Consider the following 21,064-nt stretch of genomic DNA (forward strand, 5'->3'; position numbering starts at 1 on the left):
GATGAGGGATGGGGCATCTTATGTATATATCGTCTATCTGTCCAGCTCTATATCTGTGTCTAATGAGTATAGGTATCATTATAAAGGCCTGAAACTAATAGAACTAGCCCCAATGGGGGGGTTTTAGGCAACTCTGGTGGGCAGGGCAGTGTAATGCTTGGCACCTTGGCACATAGTAGGCACTCAATAAATGTCAGGTGAATACATTAACAACAAACACTGAGTAAAACTGAAAATGTCGCCCTTTCGGGGTTGAAGGAAATAGAATTCTCCTTTTCATAGGACCTAAAGCTTAAACTAGAAGAGTATGTCTCTGCAGGTCACACAGGACTGTTGGAGTACATCGTGGTTTCTAGCATATAAAAAGTAATAATAAATTCCAGGATTTATTCCTCATGGATAGCCTCCCTTTGTCCATAAACCAGAGGTCCCAGGTTGTCCCCTTTAGGAGGTGAGCACCGTGCCCCCTGATCCCTGGCCTGAACATCGGTGGCCCCAAGCCTGAGACTTCAGCTGGGAGAGGGAGAGCTGGTCTCCACCAAGAACTCGGGCTGCGGCTGACACCTTTTTACGCACCATGAGCTTGCTGGGTACTGCCTCTTCCTGAAAGCCTGAAGCTTATCTAGCTGAGGAAGAGAGTCCGCAGGTGTTTACATCTGCTCTGTCCTGGTGTGCACAGGGCTCAAGGCTTTTAACACAGAACGGGTTCATTTCTCAGCATCAGGCTCCAGCAACATCTGTCCATCTATGGGAGGCAGAGGAGGAAGTAGGTGAGGTTTATCCTAGAAGGGGCACCCTAACACCTGCCCGCTGGTTGGGTGACTGGGGGTCACCCCAGTGGCAGCCTGAGTTTTGCAGATAAAGGGGACGTGGTGTCTTCACAAGGTGCTGGCAAATGTGGCAATGGGTGCTGTGGCAGGGATGCGGTGAGGACAGGTTGACAAAAGGTAGGCACCTCTCTGGGAGGACAGGGCCTCCCCTGCAGGGCTCCAATGATCAGCCCAGAGTCAGGAGAAAGGGCCATGTCTCTATCTTCATGAAGCCCCCAGCCAAGTTGGGGAGCCAGGTCCCAGTGCAGCAGAGAGAGCTCACGATACTCGTCAAATGGGACACCATGAACTTCGAGCTTCAGAGGAGAGAGAGAGAAACCTTTGGAGGTGTGGGGAGTGAGGGGTGCTGCTAGAGTGGCCCCTGGAAGTAACAGAGGAGGGGACATGGGGGTGAGCTCCAATCCTGACAGAGGGGTCAGATGAGCTTGGCTGGAGCTGAGGGTTCCTGCAGGAAAGGAGTGGGAGATGGGCAAGTATAAATCTCAGTCCACAAACCCAGGGGTGCGAGAAAGCTCCTTTCCTTGTTCTCTAAAAATTAACTTAATCTTGACTCCAAGTCCCCATCTCATTGTGTTGGCAGGGAAATCCTGTTTCTCCTGGGGCCCCACCGGCCCGCATGCCCACCCTGGGCTGCCCAGAGTGCTAGGGCGTCCGTGGCTGGGCATTTTTTGGTCACTGGGTGTTAATCCACACAGGTAGCTTTGCAGATGCCTCTTCACCCTGTTCTGCAGGGTCCTCCAAGCCAGGAAACTGTTATTTCTAAGACATGCTGGGGCCCAGCTGGGCATTGGGTCTTGGAGATCCTTCTATTCAGAGTGTGCCACCTCCCCTCCCCCACCTGCCATGGTCATTCCTCCCAGGGCCCTGCCAGGGAGAGGGACTGAGTACTCACTTCTGGCCCCAAGTCCCCTCTCCCCTTTGCCCTCTCAAGGAAGGCCTTCCTCTGTAAAATCTCAGCCTCTTCTTCCAAACCCCACCACCCTTCATGTTCTTTCATGGTGTCGAGCAACCAAAAGAAACCATTGTGCTTTCCCCAAGGGCACAGAGACCTTTAACCTGTAGGTGTTCCTAGGAAGTGAAAAAACTAATTGGCATTTCATCCTTCAAGTGTGGTAAAAGGCAGGAAAAACTAAAGCTAAGTTTCCATATTGACATAATTGGACTGTCCATCTCCTGCCAGGAATGAGGCTAGAAAGGGAGAAAGGGGGCTGACGAAGAGAGCCTTCAACAGCCTTTCGGGGACACTTTGTCTGAAGTATTCTTACTGGTCCTTCAAAGGCCCCTCCAGTGCCACCTCCTTGAGGATATATCAGCATGTGCTGTTTGGGCCAAATGGTCTTCTTGACCATTGATCCTGACCCTGGAGTGGGCCACCTGAGATCAGTTGCAAAATATGTCTTCCCTCACCTACCTATCATAGGGGAGCAGAGCCTGGCAGGCATGGCTCTACTGGAAATCACAGCTGACCGTCCTCACAACGTCAGCTTGGAGTACTCTAGTTTAATTCCACTAAGATGACATCATGAGGCCGGGGGGTTCCGAAGACCCTCTGACCAGTGGAAAACAAGAATGAACAAAGGTGTTCTGTGCCTTCAACTCATGATGGAATCCCATCTATTTCTTATCATACTTGTTAAAAAATGTTTTTCACTTGGCCAAATAGGTGCCTGGATTCATGTGCCCTTCTGTCCAGCCCCACCAGGTCCAGGTCACCTTTATCATTAGATTTCCTGCAACAGCCTCCCCACTACCCCCTGCATCATCTGGCTCCCCTTCACTCCATCCTCTGCCACAGTGATCTTTTAAAAAATACAGATCTGACATGCACGTCTGGCTTGAAACCCTACAATAATTCCTTTAGCTCTCAGGGATAAGAGGCAAATAGATCCCACTCCTTCACTCTGTGTGACTGCTGACTGCCCCTCAGGACCACTTCCCCTTTGTCTTTTTTAGCAGTAGAAGCTTCCTGTCACCTGGCTGCCCAGCCACCCACCACATTTCCAAGCCTCCCCTCCAAGCTGGATGTGGTCACATGATTAAGATCTGGCCAATGAGATGTGGGCAAAAGTAATATAAACGTGTATACTTACAACTTCAAGTTCTCATCTTTAAAGAGGGAGCTGATTGCCCCCACTTCTGCTCCCCTGTTCTTACTCACTGGGAAATGGGAACAGGAGCTGCCATCCTGAATCCAGAGAGGGAAGCCATGTGTGGATGGCTGAGCTCAGGGCTGTTATATGACAAAGAAAAAGAAAAGAAAGCAAGAAAAAAAACTTCTCTGTTATTTGAGGCACTGTATTTTGGACTCTATGATAGCACTTAACCCTAAATAATACACTAGCCTTCAAGGACTTCCTTGATACTTACTCAGGTTAACTATCTTTTTCTGTACTCCAATAGCATTTCTGCTTTTTCCTTCTTGTTAACATCCTGACCGATCATACTGTTTGAAGGATGTTTCCCTTACCAAGCTAAGAATTCATGAGAGCAGGTATTATGTCTGTTCTTGATTATGGCCATATCTTCCCTTCTCTCCTTTGTGATTAGCACATATATGCACAGGTACTTGCTGATTAAATAAATGAATGATTGAGCAAGTGAATAAACACATTGACAACAACTGAGATGTAATATTAGGAGTGCTTTTTGCTATAAGTAACACTGACTTAAACTAGAATTAGAAGTAGATGATTCCATGCTGAACACCTCAATGATTTCGAATTTTGGTGACCTTTATCTCATGACTACAAGATGGTTGCAGTAGCTCCAAATGTCACAGCCTTACACGACAGCATTCCTGTCCCTGGAAGGGAGCAGGAAGGAAAAGAATTCTCATTTTAGGCCTCTCTCTTTTGGCAGAGAGGAAAATCTCAGGACTGTCCCAGCAGAAGTCCCTTATATCTTATTGACCAGAATGAGGTCACATGACCAACCTTAGCTGCATGGGAAGCTGGGAGAAGATATCTTCCTTCTTTAGGACTCTGGTGGGCTTTGGCACCATGGCACTCACTGGGGCAGTGGGGAGAAGCCAATTCTAAGGGCCCTTGCCCTTTCTTCCTGCCATGGTCCCATTTGAAATGTCTGGGACCATGAGGTGTCACGATGTGGTCATAAATGATCATGCTTTGTTCTTGATGCTTATTGGAGAACGTCACTTTCTATCTCTTGAGATTCTCTCCTTAACACTGACCTACCCAGAAGACTGAGCTCAGCCAATGAGCTCACTTCTTCTATGCTGTTGTTCACACTAATGTATAATCCATCAGGTGTCATCTCTGTGGTCACAGCAGTTGCTGTGCACCATGTGCCTTGTGATGAAACAAGTTGCATAACCTCTTTGTGCCTCATCTTCCTTATCTGTGAAATGGGGCTAATTGTACAACCTCAAAGGATTGCTGTGAGGATTAAATTAGTTAACACATGTAAAATGCTTAGAACAGTGCCTGGCACACAGGGTAAAAAGTGTTTGCTGTTGTTATTATATCATATCCCCATTTCTCAGGTGGGAATATATGCTCAGAAAATAAATAACTTGTTCAAGGTTATGCAATTGAGGGAGCCAACATTCAAAGCCTGATCTGTCCCAACCCCTTCTTCTCTTACCACTGGGCTTCTCTGTGACAAGTCTCTCCTGAATTTCCCAAGGTTGGAGTGTAAGACACAGTGCCATAGACACTATTTTTTAATCTATTTAGGGCCCAGATTGAACCTCTTCTTGGAAGCTTCTCCTGCTCCCTACTCATGGCATTTGGCAGGCCCTCTGGGAAACATGAGATCTGTCCCTTGTGTCTTCTCTGGAGGACAGAGAATGTCAGTCTTGCCCACTATTTGGCCATCGACACAGATATAATCTTAGCCCTTCAGAGATGCCTACTCTGCATAAGGACACTGATGTCCAGGCACGGCACTCACGCGAGGTCAGACAGCCAGTGCTGACAGAGCTATGGCTGAAGCTTGAGCTTCCAGGCTCCCCGTCCAGTGCCCTTTCTTCTGCACTGGGCTTCCTCCATGACGTGAGCACTTTGCAGAGACAGTATCATCCAAAGGAGACCCTTACTCACAGTTACGCCAAGCGTGGCGCTCACCTGGGAGATCCTGGCCTGAGTATTAAAGGGAAACCATGTCTTACTCCTCTCTGACCTCCACTCTGCTTCTACCTGCGACCAGAGCGTCCCCTGCTGTGCTGCCTGCGGTCTGAGGGCCTGTAATACACAGATGATGACGCCAGAGGGCGAAAGCACTGCTCTAATCCTTGTAAAACCGCGGGTTTGAACAGCCTCTCAGATGATGACGACCCCGGCCGTGGTTGCTATTTATGGAGCCAAATCTCCTTGTGAAAAGCACGCACCGTCTCTAATACGCAGGTCTTCCCTGCCACACATCCCTTTCTCCTGTTGTATTCCGCATCTCAGAAAACGGATCACATTTACCCAGTTATCCAAACCTGGGCCTCACCCTCAGCTTCGCCGGCCCTGTCTCTCTCCACTGCTGCCTCCTGTCCGTTCTCCGTCCTGTCTTCACTCACCCACCTCTCTCCACCCCCACTTCACTCCAGCTCCCCATTCAGTTTACAGAGAGCCTCAGGCTCTTGCCCTGCTCTGGTGTAGGCCAGTGATTTCAAACTTTGCTGCACATTAGAATGACCTGGGAGCTTTGAAAACTCCCGAGGCCACGTCACACCTCAGGCCAATTAAGTCAGGATGTATGGGACTGGGAGCCAGGTATTACTGTTTTTTAAAGATCTCCACGTGGTTCCAGTTTGCAACCAAGTGTAGGCACTCCTCTTCCCTTGTTCTGAAACCCTCTTCCCTAACCTGGACAACTCCCACTTAATCTGGAAGGCCTCTCTTTAAGGCTACTGACTCCTGAAGCCTTCCTGAAACATGGATCCAAGCAATATGGATACTTCCCGCCCTGTATGGTTACTGCTTTTCCAAGTGTCTGCCTTGTCCCTTACCTTCAGCCCCTTCCTCACCGAGTGACACGACTGGGCTCCAGGATGTGTGGAAACATGAGTGGAACTACTCTTCACAACAGCAAGAGAGGTACATTTCACTAATCTTAGGATTTTGAATTTTCCCAGGATTTCGTTTTTGGAGTTGATCTGTTTACAGCATTTGAGGCATAAAGAAATATATTTTCTCTTCAAATGTGGATGTAGATGTAAAGACGCCTACTCTCAGTACTCTTAACACCAATGTTTACCTGTTTTCTGTTTGAGATTTCCAAGCTGTGGCTTATATCTGCCCAGGAAACTTGAGACTAAAATACCTAACACGCTTGTGGTTTATGGAAAAACTAAACCAAAACAACAATTTTAACCAAGTGAAACCAGGGAGCTGATGCACGAGTGAATCTGCAAGTGTCTGTGGCTAGGGCTTCTGCCTCTGCTGGGGAAGGGGGTGGGAGGGGACACCTGGTCTGCCCCAGGAGGCTGGAACCCATTCTGTCCTCTCCTGTAGTGGTGTACAAGTCAATGCCCCAGTTTTGCAAAGGGAGAAATCCAGACTTAAAGGCCAAGTGTGTCACCCAAGATCCTATTACAGTAAGCAGGAGAGGCAAAATTCAAACTCAGCCCTGTTTGACTATCCATATTCTTTCCACTATATCAGGATGGATCAAAGTTCCCAGATCTACTTTACCTTTGCTCAAAAATCTTTTAATTTAATTTTCATCAAAGTCATCAATATTGTTAAAGAAGTTGTGGGGAAAATTGAAGTTTCTATGGCCAGGATCCTCACCTGAACCTAAACTACTTGATGATGTAACTGGCCTACTGCTAGGCTACTGCTTCCACACCCAAGGCAATAAGCTATTATTGACCGAGTCATTGTATAAAGAGCTCTGCCCAGTGCACTGGGCAGAGGCAGAGACAAGCGTTACAGACCTGCAGACTGTTGGATGCAGGTGTCATTCTAGTGTTCGATCTATTGCTGGGAGAACAAGCCCGGTAATGAACCCTTTTACCCTGAGAATGTTTCATTGCCATTCCTCATTCTCACTGAATCTGTAGTGAACTTGCCCAGGGCTGAAACCCACTGGCAAGACAGACATCAATACCATAAACTTATAATGATAAAAAGTGGTTCTCTGTAATACTTTACCAACCCAATTTCTCCCAGAGGCAACTATTTCAATTCTTTGATATTATTCTGGAATTTATGCACCTAAATCTTAAAAGCAGAAAAACACTACTATTTCTTGATTTAGAAGTTTAAGTTATCATCCTCTTTTATTATTATTTTTTTGAGTTAGTATATATTTGGCCAATCTTATTTTTTCTAATTTTCTAAATTGAAGGAAGTCAGACATTTTCAGCTTCCCATTTTAAGTAAAAAAGAATTTAAGGTCATAATATTTCCTTTGAATGCAGCTTTAACTCAAGGGTTTTTAGATGTATTCTTCATTACTTTCTAGAAAGTCTTATTTTTACTGCAGTTTTCTCATTGGTCTAGGAGTTCTGTCAAAAAACAAGATTCAGCTGGGTAAATCTGAAGATCTAATTGGCTTTATTAAGTGATTCATAAATCAGGCAGCATCCCGTCTGGTAAGCAGAGAGATGCTCTGAGGAATTATACAAAATGGAAGGTTTTTATAGGAAGGGGAATGGGGCAAGAAATTATCAGCAAAAAAGAAAAAGGATTGTTTCAGGCAAGGTCACCTTCTCTTAGTGGGAGGAGCAGGGGTATTATATAGATTACCTCACTAGGTCTGACCAGGAAATTTCAAATTGACTGTTAAAAGTTCTCATTCCTAGGATAGGTTGAAACTCTAGTTAAATGTTGATTTGCTGTTGTGAGGGGCAAGTGACTCCATTTTGGGCTTGTTTCTTTTTTTTTTTAATTTATTTTGTTATCATTAATTTACAATTACATGAAGAATATTATGTTTACTAGGCTCTCCCCTACCCACGTCCCCCCCCACAAACCTCATTACAGTCACTGTCCATCAGCATAGTAAGAGGTAGAATCACTACTTGTCTTCTCTATGTTGCACAGCCCTCCCCGTGCCCCCACCCATCACATTATACATGATAATCATAATACCCCCTTTCTTCTTCCTCACACTTATCCTGCCCTACCCTCCCATTCTTCCCAGTCTCTTTCCCTTTGGTAACTGTTAGTCCATTCTTGGGTTCTGTGATTCTGTTGTTTTGTTCCTTCAGTTTTTCTTTTGTTCTTATACTCCACAGATGAGTGAAATCATTTGGTATTTGTCTTTCTCCACTTGGCTTATTTCACTGAGCATAATACCCTCTAGCTCCATCCATGTTGTTGCAAATTGTAGGATTTGTTTTCTTCTTATGGCTGAATAATATGCCATTGTGTATATGTACCACATCTTCTTTATCCATTCATCTACTGATGGACACTTAGGTTGCTTCCATTTCTTGGCTATTGTAAATAGTGCTGCGATAAACATAGGGGTGAATCTGTCTTTCTCAAACTGGAGTGCTGCATCCTTAGGGTAAATTCCTAGAAGTGGAATTCCTGGGTCAAATGGTAAGTCTATTTTGAGCATTTTGAGGAACCTCCATACTGCTTTCCACAATGGTTGAACTAATTTACATTCCCACCAGCAGTGTAGGAGGGTTCCCCTTTCTCCACAACCTCGCCAACATTTGTTGTTGTTTGTCTTTTGGATGGTAGCCATCCTTACTGGTGTGAGGAGATATCTCATCGTGGTTTTAATTTGCATTTCTCTGATAACTAGTGATGTGGAGCATCTTTTCATGTGTCTGCTGGCCATCTGAATTTCTTCTTTGGAGAACTGTCTGTTCACCTCCTCTGCCCATTTTTTAATTGGATTATTTGCTTTTTGTTTGTTGAGGTGCATGAGCTCTTTATATATTTTGGATGTCAACCCTTTATCTGATCTGTCATTTACGAATATATTCTCCTGTACGGTAGGGTACCTTTTTGTTCTATTGATGCTGTCCTTTGCTGTACAGAAGCTTTTCAGCTTGATATAGTCCCACTTCTTCATTTTTGCTTTTGTTTGCCTTGCCTGGGGAGATATGTTCATGAAGAAGTTGCTAATGTTTATGTACAAGAGATTTTTTGCCTATATTTTTTCTAAGAGTTTTATGGTTTCATGACTTACATTCAGGGCTTTGATCCATTTTGAATTTACTTTAGTGTATGGGGTTACACAGTGATCCAGTTTTATTCTCTTACATGTAGCTGTCCAGTTTTGCCAGCACCATCTGTTGAAGACACTGTCATTTCCCCATTATATGTCCATGGCTCCTTTATCAAATATTAATTGACCATATATGTTTGGGTTAATGTCTGGAGTCTCTATTCTGTTCCACTGGTCTGTGGCTCTCTTCTTGTGCCATTACCAAATTGTCTTGATTACTGTGGCTTTGTAGTAGAGCTTGAAGTTGGGGAGTGAGATCCCCCCCACTTTATTCTTCTTTCTCAGGATTCCTTTGGCTATTCGGGGTCTTTGGTGTTTCCATATGAATTTTTGAACTATTTGTTCTAGTTCATTGAAGAATGTTGTTGGTAATTTGATAGGGATTGAATCGAATCTGTATATTGCTTTGGGAAGGATGGCCATTTTGATGATATTAATTCTTCCTAGCCAAGAGCATGGGATGAGTTTCCATTTGTTAGTGCCCTCTTTAACTTCTCTTAAGAGTGTCTTATAGTTTTCAGGGTACAGGTCTTTCACTTATTTGGTTAGGTTTATACCTAGGTATTTTATTCTTTTTGATGCAATTGTGAATGGAATTGTTTTCCTGATTTCTCTTTCTATTGGTTCATTGTTAGTGTATACGAAAGCCACAGATTTCTGTGTGTTAATTTTATATCCTGCAACTTTGCTGTATTCCGATATTAGTTCTAGTAGTTTTGCAGTGGAGTCTTTAGGGTTTCTTATGTACAATATCATGTCATCTGCAAATAGTGACAGTTTGACTTCTTCTTTACCAATGTGGATTCCTTGTATTTCATTGTTTTGTCTAATTGCCATGGCTAGGACCTCTAGTACTGTGTTAAATAACTGTGAAGAGAGTGGGTATCCCTGTCTTGTTCCTGATCTCAGAGGAAAAGCTTTCAGCTTCTCACTGTTCAGTATGATGTTGGCGGTGGGTTTATCATATATGGCCTTTATTATGTTGAGGTACTTGCCCTCTATACCCATTTTGTTGAGAGTTTTTATCATTAATGGATGTTGAATTTTGTTGAATGCTTTTTCAGCATCTATGGAGATGATCATGTGATTTTTGTCTTTCTTTTTGTGTATGTGGTGGATGATGCTGATGGATTTTCGAATGTTGTACCATCCTTGCATCCCTGGGATGAATCCCACTTGGTCGTGGTGTATGATCCTTTTGATATATTTTTGAATTCGGTTTGCTAATATTTTATTGAGTACTTTTGCATCTACGTTCATCAAGGATATTGGTCTGTAATTTTCTTTTTTGGTGGGGTCTTTGCCTGGTTTTAGTATTAGGGTGATGTTGGCTTCATAGAATGAGTTTGGAAGTATTCCCTCCTCTTCTATTTTTTGGAAAACTTTAAGGAGAATGGGTATTATGTCTTTTCTGTATGTCTGATAAAATTCTGAGGTAAATCCATCTGGCCCGGGGGTTTTGTTCTTGGGTAGTTTTTTGATTACCGCTTCAATTTCTTTGCTGGTAATTGGTTTGTTTAGATTTTTTGTTTCTTCCTTGGTCAGTCTTGGAAGGTTGTGTTTTTCTAGGAAGTTGTCCATTTCTTCTAGGTTTTCCAGCTTCTTAGCATATAGGTTTTCATAGTAGTCTCTAATAATTCTCTGTATTTCTGTTGGGTCCGTTGTGATGTTTCCTTTCTCGTTTCTGATTCTGTTGATGTGTGTTGATTCTCTTTTTCTCTTAATAAGTCTGGCTAGAGGCTTATCTATTTTGTTTATTTTCTCAAAGAACCAGCTCTTGTTTTCATAGATTTTTTTTCTATTGTTTTATTCTTCTCAATTTTATTTATTTCTTCTCTGATCTTTATTATGTCCCTCTTTCTGCTGACTTTAGGCTTCATTTGTTCTTCTTTTTCCAATTTTGATAATTGTGATGTTAGACTATTTATTTTGGTTTGTTCTTCCTTCTTTAAATATGCCTGGATTGCTATATACTTTCCTCTTAAGACTGCTTTTGCTGCGTCCCACAGAAGTTGGAGCTTTGTGTTGTTGTTGTCATTTATTTCCATATATTGCTGGATCTCCATTTTAATTTGGTCGTTGATCCATTGACTACTTAGAAGCGCGTTTTTAAGCCTCCATGTGTTTGTCAGCCTTTTTCCTTTCTTTGCACAATTTTTTTCTCATTTTATACCTTTGTGGTCTGAAAAGTTGGTTGGTAGAGTTTCAATCTTTTTGAATTTACTGAAACTCTTTTTGTGGCCTAGTATGTGATCTATTCTGGAGAATGTTCCATGTGCACTTGAGAAGAATGTGTATCCTGTTGCTTTTGCGTGTAGAGTACCATAGATGTCTATTAAGTCCATGTGTTCTAGTGTGTTGTTCAGTGCCTCTGTGTCCTTACTTACTTTCTGTCTGGTGGATCTGTCCTTTGGAGTGAATGGTGTGTTGAAGTCTCCCAAAATGAATGCATTGCCTTCTATATCCTCCTTTAGTCCTGTTAGTATTTGTTTCACATATGCTGGTGCTCCTGTGTTGGGTGCATATATATTTATAATGGTTATATCCTCTTGTTGGACTGAGCCCTTTATCATTATGTAATGTCCTTCTTTATCTCTTGTTACTTTCTTTGTACTTTCTTTGTTTTGAAGTCTATTTCGTCTGATACTAGTACTACATCACCTGCTTTTTTCTCCCTATTGTTTGCATGAAATATCTTTTTCCATCCCTTGACTTTTAGTCTTTGCATGTCTTTGAGTTTGAGGTGAGTCTCTTGTAAGCAGCTTATAGATGGGTCTTGTTTTATTATCCATTCAGTGACTCTGTGTCTTTTGTTTGGTGCATTCAGTCCATTTACATTTAGGGTGATTATCGAGAAGTGTGTACTTATTTCTATTGCAGGCCTTAGATTCTTGGTTACCAAAGGTTCGAGGTTAATTTCCTTACTATCTAAGAGTCTAACTTAACTCACTTAGTATGCTGTTACAAACACAATCTAAGGGTTCTTTCCTATTTCCCCTCCTTTTTCTTCTCCTTCATTCTTTATATATTAGGTATCAAATTCTGTACTTTTTGTCTATCCCTTGATTGACTTTGGGGATAGTCAATTTAATTTTGCATTTGCCTCATAATCTGCTGCTCCACCCTCCCTAACGTGGTTTTACTACCTCTGGTGACAGCTATCCAACCCTAGGAACACTTCCATCTATAGCAGTCCCTCCAAAATAGACTGCAGAGATGGTTTGTGGGAGGTAAACTCTCTCAGCTTTTGCTTATCTGGAACTTGTTTAATCCCTCCTTCAAATTTAAATGATAATCTTGCCGGATAAAGTAATGTTGGTTCCAGGCCGTTCTGCTTCATGGCATTAAATACATCATGCCACTCCCTTCTGGCCTATAAGGTTTCTGCTGAGAAGTCTGATGTTAGCCTGATGGGCTTTCCTTTGTAGGTGATCTTATTTATGCCTTTGGCTGCTTTTAACAGTCTGTCCTTATCCTTGATCTTTCCCATTTTAATTACTATGTGTCTTGGTGTCGTCTTCCTTGGGTCCCTTGTGTTGGGGGATCTGTGGATCTCCATGGCCTGAGAGACTATCTCCTTCCCCAGATTGGGGAAGTTTTCAGCAACTACCTCCTCAAAGACACTTTGTATCCCTTTTTTTCTCTCTTCTTCTTCTGGTATCCCTATAATGCGAATATTGTTACGCTTGGATTGGTCACACAGTTCTCTCAATATTCTTTCATTTTTAGAGATCCTTTTTTCTCTCTGTGCCTCAGCTTCTTTGTATTCCTCTTCTCTAGTTTCTATTTCATTTATTGTCTCCTCGACCATATCCAACCTGCTTTTAATACCCTCCATCGTGTTCTTTAACGATTGGATCTCTGACCTGAATTCATTCCTGAGTTCTTGGATATCTTTCTGTACCTCCATTAGGATGTTGATGATTTTTATTTTGAACTCCCTTTTTAGGAAGAGTCATGAGATCCATATCATTTAAAACTTTCTTGGGAGTTGTATTAACAATTTTCATCTGGACAAGGTTCCTTTGGCGTTTCATGTTTGTATATGGTGCCCTCTAGTGTCAAGAAGCTCTATTCTGGAGCTGCCCAGCCCCTGAAGCAATGTCAGGGGTCGCAGGGGAGCGGTACTGGTGCCTGGGGGTAGGAAAGAGCTGTTCCCCACCTCTCGGCTGCTGTGCCTGTCTCCACTGTCTGAGCCAGTGGGCCAGTCACACAGGTATAAGTTTTTGTCCCAGAGCAGCCGGGTATGGATCACTGCTTTCCACAAGCAGCCAGAATCCCAGTCTCCCCAGGAACTCTGCCTGTATTAACTTTCCAACCCAGTAGTCATGCGAGTCTCATGAAAGCACCATGAAATGTAGGTTTGTGCTCCCAGAGCAGATCTCTGGAGCCAGGTATTCAGCAGTCCCAAGCCTTCCACTCCCTTCCTGCTCTGTTTGTCTTCCTCCCGCTGGTGAGCTGGGGTTGGGGAGGAGCACAGGTCCCATGGAGGTTCTGGTACATACCCCGTTCGCTGTGGTCTGCTCTTTTCTCCTGGTGTGTGCAGTCTGATGCCGTCCTCTTTCCTGTTGCTCTCTCAGGATTAGTTGTGCCAATTAAATTTTCTAATTGTATCCAGTTTTAGTAGGAAGCCTCTGTCTCTCCTCTCATGCCACCATCTTTGTATTTTCCAGTTTTAATGAGATATAATTGGCATACTGAACTCTCATTTCTGACCCATTGATCCATATATCTATACTTACACTGGTTTGACTAGTGTTCCTTTGTGGTAAATTTTTAAACTGAGAAGTCCTCCAACTTTGTCCCTCTTTTCAAGGCTGTTTTGGCTATTCTGGGTTCCTTGAGCTTTTCTTCTTTTTTTAAAAATAATAGTTGTTACTTAAGCACAAAGTTGAGAGAGTTACAAGTAAAATGAAGCAGATGAATCCCTTAGACTGGAGTACAGAAAGGTTCCGTGGCTGGTAGCTGATGGTAAAATAAAGTGCTTTCCACATGCTGCTACTTCATTCTCCTGAGAGGTGCTGCCTTATGTGGAATTCAGTTTTTAACCTGGTAGTAGTGGAAGCACATGAGGGTTACGATTCTGATGGGAGCCCAAAGAAAACCCTAAATTGATTCAAACAACCCATAAAGTTAGGGTCAGAATTTCCCACAAATCTATGACGTCTGCTCCCCAGCCTTCTCCCTTAGTCTCTTTCCTTTGGACCATAGTAGAGGTAATTTAAAAACTGTGACATCAATTTAAGACAATGTGACAACACTTGAAAATCAGTGGTACATCCATACAATGGAATGTAGTTCAGCCATAGAGAGCAGTGAGGTACTGATACATGCTACAACATAGATGAACCTTGAAACATTGGAGTGGGTGAAAGAAGTCAGACACAACAGACCCCACATTATGTGAATCCATTGTTATGACATGGCCCAAATAGGGAAATCATAGACATAGACCATAGATTAGTGGTTGCTGGTAGATAATGAGGGTTAGGGGAAAATGGGGAGTGACTGCTAATGGGTATGGAGTTTCTGTTCGGAATGATGAAAATTTTCTAATTATATAGTGGTGATGGTTGCACAACTCTGTAAATATACTAAAAACCGCTAAACTATACACTTTAAAGCAGGTGACTTGTATGACATGTGAATTATTTCTCAATAAAGCTTATATTTTAAAAAACCAGTGGCATAGCTGCTCCATGCTTAGTGAACAACAAACGGGTGCCTTGAATGAATGAATGGGCAACTCACCCCTGTGTTCAAACAGCTCCACGCATTTAGTGAATTGTCCTGGGTGACAAGGGCAGATGCAGAGTTCTAAGTTGTGGTCTTTCCCTCAGGGAACTTGAGAGAGAGGATTAAGAACAGTGAAATTCACTGTGAGAGTTCTTTGGTTGTTCATTGGCCCATTACCATCCTCATTAGTTCAAGTAGTATTGAGCTCTGATTGTATGTCACATACCATTCTTAGTTCCAGAAACAGAGCAGTGTGCCAGAGCTTACAGCTTGGCCGAATCAGATAAAGGATGTCAGCTTTATAAAGAGAAGCTTTTTTTTTTTAAAAAAAAGAACTATTACTTAAAAAAAAAGAAGAAAAGCTCAAGGAACCCAGAAAAGCCAAAACAGCCTTGAAAAGAGGAAGAAAGTTGGAGGACTTCTCAGTTTAAAAATTTACTACAAAGTAAGACTAGTCAAGCCAGTGTGGTACTGGCATAAGGATAGATTTGTGGATCAATGGGTCAGAAATGAGAGTTCAGTATGCCAATTATGTCTCATTCAAACTGGAAAATAGGGAATCGAGAGTTCAGAAATAAACCTGTGCATTTATGGTCATTTTTGACAAGGTTACCAAGACTATTCAATGAAGGAAAATCTGTTTCCTTTCTAATGTTAGAAAATTTCATCATCCCCAAAAGAAACTGCATACTCCATTTCAGCGAATGATGCTGGAATAGCTGGATATCCACATGCAGAAGAGTGGAGTTGGACTCCTACCTCATACTGTATATGAAAATCAACCCAAAATGGATCAAATACTAAATGTAAGAATTCAAACTATAAAACTCTAAGAAGGAAACATAGGTGTGAGTCTTTGTGACTTCAGACTTAGCAATGGATTCTCAGACATGGCAGCAAAAGCACAAATAACTAAAGAATAAATAAACTGTACTTCATCAAAATGAAAAACTTCATGCTTTAAAAGTCACCATCAAGAAAGTGAAAAGACAACCCACAGAAGGAGAGAAAGTGTTTCCAAGTGATGTATTGATAGGAACTTTTACCTAGAACATAAAGAACTCTTACAACTCAGCACTCAACACAAATAACCCAAATTTTAAAACGAGCCAGGGATCTAATAGGGGCTGACAAGCACATGAAATAGTGTGCATTGTCATTAGTCATCAGAGAAATGCAAATCAAAGTTGAAAAGACAGAGAATAACAAGTACTGAGGACGTGAAAAAATCAGAACTTCCTGTGTTACTGTTGCAAATGTAAAATACTGTAGCTGCTTTGGAAACAATGGCAGTGCCTCAAGAAGTTAAACATGGGTTGCCGTTTGATAGAACAATTCTACTTCTATGTATATACCCAAGGGAAATAAGATGTCCACACAAAAAGTTGGGCACAAATATTCATTATTCATAATAGCCAAAAGGTGGAGACAACCCAAATGTCCGTCAACAGGCAAATGGGCAAATGAAAGAGTTATATCCACACAGTGGAATATTACTTGGCCACGAAGGAGTGAAGGTCAAATGCAGATCATGCTACATGATGAATCTTCAAAATATTTTGCTAAGTGTAAAGAGCTGGTCACAAAATGCCACAAATTGTATGATTCCAGTTTGATGTCATGTCCAGGATGGGCAAATCTATGGAGACATAGAGTAGATCAACGGTTGCTTAGGGCTGTGGGCAATGAGGGACTTGAGAAGTGGTGATATTAAAGGGGACAGGATTTCTTTCTGAGGTGATGAAAATGTTCTAAGACTGGTTTGTGGTAATGGTGGTGTAACTGAATATATTAAAAACCATTGAGTTGTATACTTTCAATGGGTGAACTGTATGGTGCGTGGATTATATCTCAACAACACTATTTCCAAAAAATAGAATAATAATATAAGATGCTTCCCTAGGAAAATGAGATGTTCCCTAGGAAGGGGAGTGAAATACACAAACAGACTTGTATTTACTGTGGTAGGACTGAGGGCTTACTAGACCGCCGGGGCTCAGGGTGGCAGGAGTGGCTGTCACCCTTGTATATTGGGACAGGATGTCACGTCAGAAGTAAAATTAACAGAGTTTAACTGATTTTTTTGAGCATGTCTGGGGATAACTAATAAGAATATGGCAAGGAACGTCTGATGGTGGCTTAATGGTTTGGAATCCTGCCCAAGGCCACCTCCCTTTGTGCTATATGGTGTCTCACTGTACAGCCCTGTCCTCTTTCTCTGTCCTGCAAATCCACCCCAGCACATACTGGGCCTGAGAGATGTAACCATGTCAAGCTGGTTTACTCTCACGTGACCAAGAGGGACTTCTGTCAGAAACATCCCCCGGGTGGAAACAACATATGTATCCATCTGCACATGAGTGGATAAACCAATGTGGCATATACATACAGCGGGATATCATTCAGCTGCCTAAGAGTGAAACACTGACACAGCTGAGGCATGGGTGAGCCTTTGAGGCTTTATGCAAAGTGAAAAAAGCCGTACACAAAAGGACAAGTACGCATCTTACTACGCTGATGGACAGTGACTGTAATGGGGGTTATGGGGGGACTTGGTGAAGGGGGGACCCTAGTAAACATAATGTTCCTCATGTAATTGTAGATTAATGATACAAAAAAAAAAGGACAAATACTTTATGATTCCTCTTACATGAAATATCTAGAATAGGCACATTCATAGAGACAGGAAGTGGAATGGTGGTTACCAGGGCCCAGGGGAAGGGGAAATAGGGAGTTATTGCTTAATGGTTATAGAACTTCTGTTTGGGGTGATAGAACTGGAAATAGAGGTCATGGTCACACAACATTATGAATGTTCTTCAAGCCACTGAACTGTACACTTAGAAATGGTTACAATAGTAAATTTTATGTTACATATATTTTACTACAATTAAAAAAAGATCCCTTGGGGAGTAAGTGGAGCTCTGGACTCATCATAGTAGTTGTCTTGAGCTTACCTGGAAGCCACCCATGGTACGGGGTAGACCTCAGATACAGGGCTTTCTGAGTTGAAATCTTTTATTTTTAGTCTATGGCTAACAGTGCCATTTTTGAAAAAGGGTAAAGAATTAGAGAAAGATGAGTGGGGCTTTGTGCTTAATTCAGTACTCCATTGCCCCAGAGTTGAGAGCAGGGCTGCTTAAAGGCAGTCTGCCTAAGGACCTTGGCTGGGAAAGGGTTTCTTTTGCCTACTCTTCCAGACAGGGCCGTGTTTGGATGACTCCTGCTCTCTGGCCAAAAGCACAGTGGGAGGTGGGAGGAAGGTGGGCCAAAGCCGAGAAGTGGGCAAAGCATGGGGCCGTCTGGTAACTCTTGAATCTGAAATGATCCCTGTTGTCCCCTTAAACAGAAAAGGGAGATTTCATTGCCCTGGATCTTGGCGGGTCTTTCTTTCGAATTCTGCGGGTGCAAGTGAATCATGAGAAAAACCAGAATGTTCACATGGAGTCTGAGATTTATGACACCCCGGAGAACATCGTGCAAGGCAGTGGAAGCCAGGTGGGTCCCTGCTCCCCTCCAATCAGCCCCAGTGGCCTGGCATACCCAGTGGCCGTAGGGTGCCTCCAGGAACCAGACCCCAAAGCTCTGGTGTCTTGAGCCCATGGAAGAAGTCCCTCATAGATGCGAGTGCAGAGGGACTCCTAGGTGAAAGGATGTGACTGCCCGTGGAGGCCCCACTGTCTGGACAAACTGGTGGATGGGATGGGAGGGGCTTCTGGGGCTTGCACAGGGTGAAGAGGGAGGCCCAGCAGCTCTGTTGGGTAAATACATTCATTCCCCAAGAATCCTGGGTGTTGGTTAACCAGCTCAGGTTTAGCAGGTGAGAATGCCCTTTCTTCCAAGTTATACACCTCCTCACCAAAGGCCTAGGTGCCCTAGGGAGTGGCTGTCACCTTGTGAGGCCACAAGAATTTGAGTTCACAGCCCTAGGGCTAATCTGCACTACTGGATTTAATAGTCTCCTAGGAGTCCTTGGAACAGAAAGCAAAGAGGCGTTGCTTGGGAAATCACCATTCTCTCCTCTCACACTTGGTACCCGAGGCCCATCCCTTTGAGGATGACCCCTCCACCCCCAAGGGCTGCCTGCCTTAGTGGGCTGAGGAGCTGAGGGCAAGCTCAGAAGGGCCTGTCTGCCCCTCTCCTGCCCATCTGCTTGTGGTGGGTGGTGGGCTCCTAGCTCACTGAGGACCCTGTGATCAGGGTGTAGGCAGCCTCCCATCTGGTGTTCTGGGTTCCATCAGCCCGTCGGGTGTGGGAGCTCCTCCTTGCCCTCTCCTGGAGATGTCCTGCTCCCCCAGTGTGTAGCTCACCTGCTGCATCATGGCTGCTGTCCAGGATACTGATTCAGAGCTCGCCAAATATTTGCTTTAGGGAGGGTGTGTTCATGGCAAGGTTCATGACTAAGTTCTCCAGGACACTCGTTTGTTCTGGGCTGGACTTCAAGATGAGACCCAGGAGCCTTCTCCTCTTGACTCCTCTTTGTTCCTAAATTAATGTGGGTTTGACCTGGAGCAAGCTCTCTGCCTTTTCTTTGAGAGAAAAGGGCTAATGCCAGCTTTTAACCTGCTTCCAGGGGTTTGGGTTCAGAGCTTTCAGACCATGTCACAGCGAGCATTGAAGGTGACACTGTCACTAGGATAGATGAAACACTTCTCCGTCAGCCACTGAAACGGGTGCTTCACTCATTGGATGGCCCTGCCTGGAGGCTCCCCCACTTATGCCTCATTCCTGGGCTCCAGAAATCGTCCTGCTCATCAGCTGTTTGCAGCAAGGCTGCCGGCTGGTATGTCTCATCCTGCCCCGTGGGCGCCGTGTTGCTCCTTTCTGCAGGTGGCCAGCAGCCTCTCGTTGGCATCCTGCTCTTCCCATTTGGCAACCAGTACTGACCTGTCACTCTCTGTTCCCCAGGGTCCTTGGGTTGAGCCACCTTGCCTGCTGCTTTATCATCTGGACTCTCCCCCTGCGCTGCGGGCATTCCTGTGGGCTTGGCCTGACCTTTTAGGGGCAGGGTTTGTGGATGAAGGGGAGCACACTTGCTACCTTCACTTCCACAGCAACTTTCTTCTTATTACTGCTGTCCCCAGGGCCTCCCCTCTCCATAACTCTGTCCTCATCTTCTCAGCCCAGGATCACTTTGTATCCTGCTGTCTGTTTCTTCCTCTGCCCCTTTTAAGCAGTTTGCAAAGAGAAGATGGTGATGAGGATTATGTGGTATTATTACAACAAAAACTTACATAGTACTTGTATGTACGCAGCACTGATCTAAATACTTTATATGGATTAATCATTTAATCACAACAACCACCCAATGGGGGTAGGTGTTACTGTCATTCCCATTTTATAGATGAGGAAATTGAGGCCCAGATCATAAGGAACCAACCCGTTGAGTCACACAGCTCATAAGTGATAGAGCTGGGATTTGAACCCAGGCAGTCTGGCTTCAGATGTCACAGTTTTAGCAACATGGAATACTCTTAGACTGCTTTTTGTCTTTGTTTTATGTATGTATTTAAAATTTTTTGACACTGAGGAAATGTGAAGGCTGTGGGCAAGGAGGAAGATCCAGGGGATGAAGCAAAGGACTGTTAATTGAAAAACAGGGGTGAAACAGGAACTTCCTTTCTTCCATAAGTTTTGTGTGAAGTTAAAATAAGTATTGGTGGCCCATTTTTCTGAGCTCTCTTAGGGATCTACAGAGTGCTCTGATAAACCAAGGGCCCCATTTTGCACATGAAGCAACTCAGCCTCACAGACTATGAACGGTGGTAATTCTTGGAGTTGTGATTCTCATCTTCTGTGATGTGCAACAATTTTCAGTAGATTTTTAAACCTTGTATTTGAAATGATACTATGCTCACAGGAAGGTTTTAAGATAAACACAAACATTTCCTGCATATGCTCTTCCCCTGGATTCTCCGGTTGTTTTACTTGCTTTGTCCTTCTTTGGCTCTTTCCCTCCCCCTCTGCACACACACACACACACACACATGCACACACAATATCCCAGAAGTTTCAGTGCAGTTTTAAGCTTCAATAATTTTGGAAGCATAAATGCAATCTTGTTAAAACATCATTTATTTAGTTTTGGGAATTTTGAATAATAAATGTTTAGGTATTTCTTGTAGTCATTGCCTGCCATTTTCAGTCAGAGAAACTGAGTCTCTGTGGTATTGGTAGAGGATTTTTAAAATAAACGTGTTGGCAGAAAAAAAATTTCTTTAGGCATTAAAATGTTGAGTTCAGAGGGGCTGGGTGACTTCCCCTCTCGCTGCTCACAGGCATAGGTTAGCCTGGGGGTAGCTTCCCTTCCAGAGCAGCTTCGTAGCCCTGGATTGTGGGCATTGCACAAACACGGT

At 43.5% G+C, this 21,064-nt stretch overlaps 1 protein-coding gene across 1 annotated transcript in view; it reads left to right on the forward strand.

Moving 5' to 3' along the window:
* Positions 1 to 1,036: 1,036 nt before the first annotated feature.
* The window catches only part of LOC130684477 (hexokinase-1-like), a 50,987-nt gene continuing 30,959 nt past the window's right edge, over positions 1,037 to 21,064 (forward strand). The window contains exons 1-2 of the mRNA XM_057505376.1: positions 1,037 to 1,157; positions 18,058 to 18,206. Of these exons, the coding sequence (XP_057361359.1) occupies positions 1,037 to 1,157; positions 18,058 to 18,206 (270 nt within the window). The remainder of the gene's footprint in view (positions 1,158 to 18,057; positions 18,207 to 21,064) is intronic.

Source organism: Manis pentadactyla, chromosome 8 (genome assembly GCF_030020395.1).
Source record: "Manis pentadactyla isolate mManPen7 chromosome 8, mManPen7.hap1, whole genome shotgun sequence".
In the NCBI taxonomy this organism is placed as follows: domain Eukaryota; kingdom Metazoa; phylum Chordata; class Mammalia; order Pholidota; family Manidae; genus Manis; species Manis pentadactyla.